This window comes from Sesamum indicum, linkage group LG2 (assembly GCF_000512975.1).
Source record: "Sesamum indicum cultivar Zhongzhi No. 13 linkage group LG2, S_indicum_v1.0, whole genome shotgun sequence".
Classification (NCBI taxonomy): domain Eukaryota; kingdom Viridiplantae; phylum Streptophyta; class Magnoliopsida; order Lamiales; family Pedaliaceae; genus Sesamum; species Sesamum indicum.
In genome coordinates this window covers 10581021-10591624 of record NC_026146.1, presented here as the reverse complement: position 1 = coordinate 10591624, position 10604 = coordinate 10581021, and the positions used below count along the sequence as shown (strand labels likewise).

The 10604-nt window shown below is 34.3% G+C and overlaps 1 protein-coding gene across 1 annotated transcript; it reads right to left on the bottom strand.

Annotated features, from left to right (window-relative positions):
• Positions 54-6445, bottom strand: LOC105155729 (cationic amino acid transporter 2, vacuolar). The gene is made up of 14 exons (XM_011071651.2): positions 5838-6445; positions 5200-5401; positions 4791-4875; positions 4414-4554; positions 4210-4328; positions 4000-4096; positions 3745-3917; positions 3576-3642; positions 2993-3151; positions 2406-2682; positions 1919-2027; positions 1444-1556; positions 1228-1303; positions 54-633 (listed from the first exon to the last, which is right to left on the bottom strand). The coding sequence occupies exons 1-14, from the start codon at positions 6022-6024 to the stop codon at positions 477-479; spliced, it is 1962 nt and encodes a 653-aa protein (XP_011069953.1). The 5' UTR covers positions 6025-6445; the 3' UTR covers positions 54-476.

Below are 10604 nucleotides of genomic sequence, written 5' to 3'. Positions count from 1 at the left end.
GTGTAGTAAGCACCGAATGTAACATGAATTTAACGAGACAAGAAAGAACTATATGTCTCGGAGAAAACCAACTTGTCACCAAGTGGTTGGTCTGAAGTAATTCAATAACAAATTCACACTATTTACATTTATGTCCATACAAGTCCCAAATCATGGGCAGATTCAAGAAATGAAAACCATCAATCCGTACGTATATACAAAGACTACTATGCTTTTCATCTGCTTTCTACTGTTTGTCCGTCTGTCTGGCTATTAACTAAAACTTGGCCAAGTACTATATATTACAATAAAGACATCATAGTTCATCACAGTTTGGCTGTGTTTCTGAGATCTCAAAAACACACAATGCTATATTCTTTGTCCAGGCAATCTGAAAGCCCAGATATGCCTCCAGACAACGTAAATGGAAGTGTATGCTAGACTGGGATTTTGCTGATAAAACGACACGGTTTTTCAGCCTCAGTGTTGGTGTTGCATTAAGACAGAGAGTTGGATGAGCTCTCGTAGATTTCATCCACGTGTGCTGCAGGGACGTAAACGGCATCTTGCAACGAGCTGTGTCTGCGGCCGTAGAAAATGTAGACGATCGCTCCTATGCCTAGCCATATTGATACTCGGGTCCAAGTAGCAGCACTGCATGTTCGGATCCGTTACGTTAGATAAGGAAGAATGTGTGTGCGCCACAAGTAGTAGTGATAGTGTAAAGAGTTATTGCTCCACAAGAGTTATATAAATGTATTTATTTCATTGTTGGGCGCGCCTATGTAATAATTATCACTCATTCTATTTTCGAGAAAAGTCGGGAATATTAACAAATTAATTACAAGTCAAGTATACCAAGGGGGTTTATTTAAAAACTCTTATATGTTGTTTATTGTATAAATGTCCTTAAAACTTATAAAATGTTATATATATATATATTAAAATAAAGTCTCGAAATGTTTGGATTAAATAAAATCGAAACTTATAAGTTGTTTCTAATAGCAATTCTCTAATTAATACAATCAATTTGAAGAAGTTTGCCAAGATCTTAAACACTGGTTAAGAACTACTTTTTTCTTAGAGAAGCTTATAAGCTCTCGACGTTTTAATTTTTAGATCTTAAAAAAGTTCCTTCCTATAAAATCATGTTAAAAAACTTATAAACTCACACAAACACACTCTAAATTCAAAGTGGAACGAAAATCATTATTAACCAGATAGCTTAAAACTGGACGAAATACTTACCCAAGGTTAATTAATAAGTAGGCGTTGATCAAGACGCAGCAAATAGGTAGCAGTGGAACAAATGGGCAAATGAAACCTGAAAGAGAAACGACGACTCATATAAAGATATGCCCCAATTAGAAAACAGCTCATCTTGCAACAGAAATTGTAGTCAGCAAGCGAATAAACAAGCTGAAGCTCTAAACCACGTTAATTTTAGAACCTGAGACAACATACCTCCGCTGTGCCCAAAACTGTGCCTTGCATCATCTTGATCTATCCAGGTGAGCGATACCAGACCCGACAAAAGGAGAACACCTCCAACTCCAGCAAGTGTATACCGAAGAGGGCTGGTATAATTCGAAATATTTGATTTAGAAAATTGATAAGGGAAACGATAATTTGGGAAGAATAGCATTTATTATGTACATCCACCAACGTAAAAAATTGAAAATGAAGGGATATTTACATAGCACTGGATCAAGTTTGGATATTATATTACAAAAGACCCCTCGGTGTTCGAAAATTACAGCGACACCCCTTGTAGTCATATTTTAAATTACAGATTCCCGCTTCTCATACCCCGGTCTTTAGAGAGAATTTGTGACGTAAAATATCATTATTGGGGACCCTGTGATTTTTCAAAAAAAATCAGGGTGTACGGATGTAGTTATCCCTAGATTAAACCCAGCTAAGAAGAAAAGAATAGTACCTGTAGAGACTCAAACTTGAAGCAGCAGAAGTTAGAACAAAAACGCCAATACACGTAACCGTGATTGACCAGCCAGCAATCTTCCGTCGGTTCCCTTCACTCATAAGAACTGCAAGTATACAATGAAGGAAGCATCAGATCCTAGAAAATAACAGTGGAGGAAGAATACCGGACACGATAAAATTCACGTAATGTCCCATAATTTCATGAGATACTCTTGCTTTAAAGGTCACACACAAATGGGATCTCCGATCCAATTGTTTTCATTTCTAAAGTTCATATAGTCGAGCAATCATGTTAAGAACAATGACACAACTCCTCACTTGTTATGTTTCGTCTCAGTAACAATGAAAGAAGTTATCACTGCCAGCAGATATTAACCGATGTTACATATGGAGGTCGCATAATTTTTGCCCCATACCTACCGACAAAATCATTATTCAGTAAACGCCAACCAGAAACAGCTAATATTATAGCACAAACTTACAGTTTAACTGTCCAGCTGCTTTCTCTATAAGAGGATATTCAATAGTCGTCTCTTTGCTGACTAAAACTGGAGCTCTCTTGTCTGACGTGATAGCGTAGACTTTTGTGTTCTCGATATCGACATCGCCAGGACTGTTGCTCATAGTGTGACGCGCTGAAACTGAATCTATTGCATCCTGAAAAGACGGTGGAACCGGAACCTCATCCGGTGGAACATATCTCAATATCAGCACCGAAATAGCCACCATTGTGAATGCAAGAAGCGTGCCGACACTGACCTGCAAGTAGAATTTCAGCTATCACGAACCTTGCAAAAGAATTCTGGACAACAATGGTACTAGAGAGTTTCTACTTCATAAATACTATCAACAATGGAAGGACTGGTTTCATAAAATGCAAAGTTAAGTCTTAATTTCTCTATCACCATATCTGGGTCACTTATCATCATCATGGAAAAACAACGGTCAGAAGAAGTAAGGATTTCTGCCTATGCATGTATTTGGAATTTTGTAAGACTAAAGTTTCATAAATGAATGTGCAATAGAATTAAAACAACTGAAATTTATACGAGAAAGAATAGGAGCATACCATTCCTGACAACTGTTCCACATCCATGAAGAATGCCAAGCTTGCTGCAAGTAAACCAGTCACTAGAGTGCTCTTTATTGGAACTTGAGTTCTTTTATTGACATCCGAAAAGAATGATGGCAGCAGCCCGTCTCTAGCCATTGCCATTAGAATACGAGGCTGAGATACACATAATAGCAAAATTTTGCATTGTCAGGCTTTCTTTTTCAAAAACTGATAACATCTTAATAACCAGATATTCCACGTACATCAAACAGGAATTGAAAGCTTAATACCATGTAATACTGGTTTACAGTAACAAACATTAACTCTTACCTGAAACAACTTAAGTAATTAAAGAATATAATAACTTCATCATCATTGTTCAAGGAATACTAGACATAAGCAAAAGACAACGGATTATCACATAATTTATTAAGTTTAACAAGAAAAGACAAATTTAAGATATTACCATATAGGTAACTGAGACCATATTCTATCTATTGTTAAGACTTACCTGACGTTACACGTTGTGACCACAGAAAATTTGCAACAGTGAGGGGAATTAACACATATAAAGCTGAATTGCTGAAAGAGTAGTTACCTGTGGAAGTAGTGAGCCCATCAATGTTGAACAAAGTGCAGTGCAAGCTCCAACGGTTATTATGTAGCTGCATTAAACTAAATGACGTCATGAAAAGGTAGCTCAGCAATAAAATGCACTAAGCTAAGAGAAGATCTGAAATGGACAACGTCAAGACAAATCTGCTTACGCGGCCCACTTTATTCCATGACTGGCAAAGGCAGAGGAAATGGGAGTGTCCGGATCCATAGCATAATAAGGTACCAAACCGACAATGACTGCAGAAACCAACATGTATAGGGTGCAACATATGGACAGTGCAAAACCAATACCCATGGGAAGATCACGCTGAGGGTTTTTCACCTGCAAATGGAGAAAATGCATAGCTTCTATGTCAGCCTGTTACATTTTCAGAAAGCTGAGAAGTTCACAAGAAAATAGTTACCTCCTCGGCTGTACTAGCAACTGAATCAAATCCTATATATGCAAAGAAAACAGTTGAAGCACCAGCAAGCATCCCATCAGCTCCAAACGGGAAATATCTAAACAAGTATGGATGATTCATAAGCAACTCCATTTTCCCAAAAAGAGATAAATACATCTAGAATAGTCCGGCAAAACTGAAATGAAAGAAAACAAGATGAGCAATAAATACCCTGCAGAAAGTTCGTAACCAGGCCATCCAGTCTTGAAGCCCAAATATCCACCAGCCACAATGACAAAGATCATGGCGCATATATTAGCTGAAGTGACAATTCCTTGGACAAATGTACTCTGCAGAATCATGTTATAAGTAGTTTAGAGCTGGAAATTCCAGACGAACAAAAATTTTTTTTGACAAAAGGAGATCAGGAAAGACCTCCTTGATTCCAAAACATAGAAGTCCAGTGACAGCAAAAACCAAGATGGCTGCACAAGGGTCAACCACAACTCCAAGCCCAGGGATGGTCTGGCGAGCTAGAAATGAAGGGAGACTACTTGGACCTCCAAAAAGCATGGCCTGATGAAGAAAAATAGAAAAGGACGAAATCCAAGTCAGTGCCAAACATTATCATCTAGTACAGACAAATAGAGATAAGTGTTGAATTGCACACAAGTCTTGCAGAAAATGGATCAGGTATTTAATTTTTTCTGTCTATCTGGACTCTGATTCAATAGCAAACTTTATATCGTATCCATGAACACTGACAAGAAGCCCTAATGAAAGGGCGAAACAATAGAGAGAATGACATTCACCAGATTAGGGGATATGCCCCGAGCAACTGCGGAGCCTCCTATAGTGTATTCCAATATCAATGCCCACCCAATCAACCAAGCAACACTGCACGAAATGAGCATGTAAACATAAATTGCTATTGTGTATCTGAAGCATTGAAGTAAGAAGGGACTAATGCTTGTTTGCAAGGAACTAATAAACTGGAAGAGCTTAGAGACATTAGCTAGGTTTGTTTACAAGGAGGTTAGTCTTTCCAATAAGATAACAAAAAACAATATGAAAGAAAACTTCATGATTCCAGAGTCCCGCCCGACCGAAACTATGCAAATCAGGACATTTATTTGTTTCTACTAAAGCTAAAAGACAGGGTGCTCTAAAATCAGAAATTTCTAAATAGAAATTCAAACAAATCCAACGAAGGAAAAGTACCCTTCTCCGACACATATGTAAGAATAATGATATGCACTCCCAGCAGAAGGGCAACGGCTCGCTAGCTCGGCATAGCAGAAAGCAGAAAGAGCAGCTGCTATTCCAGCTATCAGAAACGAAAAAGTCAGGGCAGGCCCTGAATGCTCTCTTGCAACAGTACCAACAAGAATGTAAACTCCAGCACCAATTGTTGAACCGACTCCTACAAGTTGAGACAAAATCCATAGGATTCAGAACATTGATTTAGGAACTACAATCAACCAATCCATCCATGTCAGTTGCACCAAACACAGAACTCGGTAAATCAAATTCATTCCCAAATTTTGAACAAAAGGGAAAATGGACTAAAGTTCAAACACTAAAAGTGCAAAATTTCCATCCACAAACAACAACATATAATTCAATCCCACAAAACAAACCCTTTATGGAGATCACATCCAACAAATACAATTCAATTATAACAAACCCTTATGCAGATCATATGACTACACAGCTGAGGCCAACACAACATAAACATCCAAAGGTATGAAGAACAGAAGAAACAGAGAAAACTCAAGGAATCAAAAAGCAAACCTCGAAAGTCCAGAATTGTAAAATGGAATTCAAACCAATAGAAGACTAAAAAAATATGATCTTACCTATGGCTATGAGATGAGGTATCGTCAAGGCCTTGGCCAACTGATGATGACTACTTCCACCGGAAGATGATGGCTTTGTATGAGCAGAATCAACCTGTTTCCTCCTCACAAGAGTCCTCAAAGCCCCAACAGCACACTTTCCTCCAACACCACCACCATAATTCTGTGTATCAGAAAGGAATCCCATGACAACCCCACAAGAATTTTCTCAATTGGGTGTCCTAAGATTCAACCTTTCAAGCCAAATATCCACAGAGTTCCCAAGTTTGCGGACAGAAAATTTATTAATCTATACGTTCCTTTACTCAAACTATTCAGATTTCCACATATGCAAGCAAATCTTGAACAGGGGTCACCCCGGTGGAGGTGGTGATGAACATGAAAAATATCACTCTTATAGAAAAAGCAGAACAGCCCCTCTTCCGCAAAATCCCAAAGGCAGAAAAAGATCAAATCTTGACAGATTAAAGCCTCTGGGAAATTGGGGCCTGGTGCTTGATGGTGCTGTTGCAGAGATTCAGCTAAGATTACTGTGTGTGAGACAGAGAGAAGAGAGAGAGACAGAGAGAGAGAGAGAGAGAGAGAGAGAAATGGATAGAAGAAAGAGAAAGATTCGGACGGAACATCTGTTATATAAATATTGTGGATTGCCCAATGAGGCAAAACATGAACGGAAGGCTGATTCTTTTTGCAAAACACTGCCTTTTTGTATTATCGTTGTCACTAAAACATAATATGATATTTCAATTTCTCTGAGCTGTAATAAATTAATTAAAATAATTATAATTTTTTATATTAATTTTTCTATTAAAAATTATTAAATTTAATAAATTTTAATTAATTGAGAATATAAACAAACACGGTACTATATATAATTTTTTAAAATATAATAAACTTATCAAATATAAATAAATCAAGATACTAAATATATTCTTTTAAAATACAAAAATTTACGTATAATTAGATTAAATTTCAAAAAAAAAACAGTATAATTATTCTTAAATATACTATGGTTTTGAAAAGAATTTAGCAGATAAATGATTTATTTGGGAGAGAACAAATTATTTTGATATTTATAGATACATTCCATTATTATATTACTAATAAATATTAAATTCAGTACTATATAGTATTTGTGTGTAATAAATATATACTATATATATCGGTATTTAAATTTTCTGTATTATATAATAATGATAGTGTTAGTGATATTATTATATTGGATTTGATTCTATTATTATTAGTAGTAGTACTAGTATATTTAATTCTTTATAATACTAAATATAAAAGAAATGTATTTAAATGGAAAATCTTTATGTCTTAAAACTAATTACATTATGGGCCTGTATTTTTATTTCTTTTAAAATGACAATTACATTATACATTAATATTTTAATAAATTAATAATAAATCGGATCAATCAACACTTCAATATAACGAAAAAAATAAAATAAATCATAATAAATTTACCAATCACATCAAGTGAGACAAATATCACAAATCTAATATATATCAAATTTATTCATAAATTTTCAACTTTAATCGTTAGATTAAAACATTATTGGGCATATAATGTTTAGCCACTTGGTACCTATCAAGAACCACTTGGTGCAAGTGTTTTAGTATCCAGAAGTGATAGAATGTAGGTATGAAGAGAATGGGCATTTATTAGGGTTAAATTGAAGTATAATGATGCAAGATCATCTCTCCATTAATGATTGTTGTCAATGGGTCATCATTAATAAATGCTAGGACCACAACCATCCTCAATTTCTAGTCAATTCTACGATGTTGCACCAACCTCTCTCTCATAAAATAATTTGACAATTTAGGGTTTCAACTTATTCAAATATAATTATGTTTTGAAATTTTTTAGTTATTTATTGCTTTGAACATAGTAGGGTTTTTTTTTTGGGTATATGCAAAGTCAAAATTTATTGTCGGAAGGAATCTTCGTATAGTTGCAGAGTTATTTTATAATTTTTTTGGGGGAAATTGAGCTGTCGTGAATTTTGGTTTGTGTTTTCTTTTTTCTCTTATTGTATCCACGTTGTTATGAGGCTTCGTAATCAAGAGATTGTGGGTTCGAGTATTGCGGATATTGATATATAATCTACTTTTAAATATGTTTGTTGATTTAGAAATATGGCAAGTTAATATTTGAATGTAATGGATGTGTAGTAATGAAATGAATTTTACTATATATATAAAAAAAAATATGTATTTATAATTGTTTCTTTTATTGCCCTAAAATAAGGTATTATTACTTGAATAAAGAAATGAATTTCCAGTTGAACTATGTAAAAAATGCAGGAAAATCAAATTCATTAAGGCCAAATAAGTAATCTGGTCTGGAGGCCGGAACGGGCTTAATTATTTTTTTTGTTTTCAAATAAAAACACAATAACTTTAAATCTTATGACAATTTTAATCATTAGTCAGAAAATTCCACATCATAAGTCATATCAACACCTAAATTGAGGTTTTGGTTAATTGGTGACGTGACAGTCCAAATTCTAATTTTTAATGGCAGTTTTGATCCTATATCTTTAAGGGATAGGTAATTTTAGTACTCTAACTTTGAATGTAGTGATTTTAGTCATCTATCTTTCCTTATAGTAGCGATTTCGGTCCTTAAACCAAATAAGTAATCATTTTGCCTTTTATGATAAAAGTTCAATAGTTATATCACATGCTTTTAATTAGATCCAATATACTTTTTCGAAATAAAAGTAACCTTGATAAACTTCATACATTGATTTGATGGCATTGCTATTAGGTATTCCACGCATTTGGTTTTACGAACTTCTTACGACCACACTAACGCAACAAATGGTTCACAGGTGCTTGGCTTATTCAGCAATAAACAACAACAAATGCGGTCGGACATTTACAATCCATCGAGATTCGGATATAATACCAGCAAAGAGAAATCTCATCCATATTTTGGTTTAAGAGTTCTATTTTTATAGGTATATAGATTAACCTACGTCCATAGTCTTAAATTGTCTTTTAAATCTCTCTTAGACCTGAGAGAACTGTATATGGATCAACCTATGTCAATAATCTTGAATTGTTAAATCTCTCTTAGATTCAAGAGAACTTTGAGGTATCCGACTCGAGTTTTTTCCAATTAATTCATTTTATCATAATATTAAGAATTATAAAGTTTCAAAATTTACCCGATCAAAATCTTTATTTACTAGTATTCTAGGAATCTTGGATTCTAGACACCTCATCGCATTTGTGCTGAAGGACCTAAGTACTTGCAAACCACATGTTGTTATAGTGTAATTGGAAGAAATCCATAAAATCGAATGCTTGGAACTGGTGGCAAGGCGTTCAAAACAAGGTATGAGTTTATGGATGCTTAATTTTATTTCGGAAGCATGTTGGGCCTGATTTAAAAAATGTGATAGAACTACTGAACTTTTATCATAAAATGTCAAAATGGTCACTAAATAGAATTAAGGACCAAAATCGCTACTATTTTGAAAGATAGATGACATGATCCAAATTGTCAATCTCTTAGAGATACAAGATCAAAATTGTAATTAGAAATTACAACTTGGACTGCTTTGTCATTAAATTAATCGAAAACCCCAATTTAAATGTTGACTTAACTGATGACGTTGAACCTTTCAATCAAATTAGTCGGAAAAAACTACAATTATCATGATTTTTAGAATTACGGGACCAAATGTAAGTTTTTATTTGAACATGGCCAAAATCACTTCCCTAACATATAGAATTAAAATAATTTTTTTTTCTTTTAAATAAATTCACATTGTAAAATAAAGATACTCAAGACAAGAAAGTGAAGAATTTTTGTTGGAGAGCCGACTTTGAATATCAAATCAAAAAGTTCAATTGAATTATGGAGGAGATAAAGAGCCACAAATTAGAAGCATTTGTATTCTTAGGTCAGATTAACAAAAAAAAAAATGGATAGTTTCTCATGATGGTAGATGGCGATGTGGTATTCTGACGACTAACATATCATAATACATTAATGGAGTTTGACAGGGCCTCGCCGTCTGCCGGTAACTACAATAGTCGAAATAACGTTTGTCTGCTTTGTCCATTATTTTCGTGACAGGATGGCAAAGAGTGGTGTAATATTGAACAACAACTAACTATAAACGGATTATGCATATAAGATATTCATATATTGGCACGAAAAATATGTTGAGCATTCGGTCACAAGATACTATTAGTTTCAACAGTCCTCCTTGATCGTTACAGAACGCCAGTATGGACAAAGACTCATTATCCATGTTGCCAAAATTGACAACCGAGAATGTTCATGTGGTAAGTGGACTCAATTTGGTGTCCCTTGCTTTTACGCTAAAAAAGTATTAATTGCATACATGATTAATGTTGCTTCAATAGTTATGAATTATTATGATCCAAAAACTTACAGAAATACACATTTTTAATCTTTTGAACCTTTGAAGTCGGGAGATTATTGAGATGTCCTAAAATTTGAGTTGGTTTAGGACTCTACTATTTCTACCTCTAAACGGTCTGGTCGAAACCAAACATCACGTATTCAAAACGATATATATTGACTGTAAATACATGAAAGACAGCAAGCCCAACAAAGTGGAGATATTTCAAGAAGATCAAATATGTCAGTGCAGGGTCGTCCACGATAAATAATATAATAGTTAATTAAATTTTTTAATTAATAAAATTTTAACATTATTATTTATTGTAATTTGTAAACTATTTAAATGTGTATCTATTTAATTATTTTATTAGTTT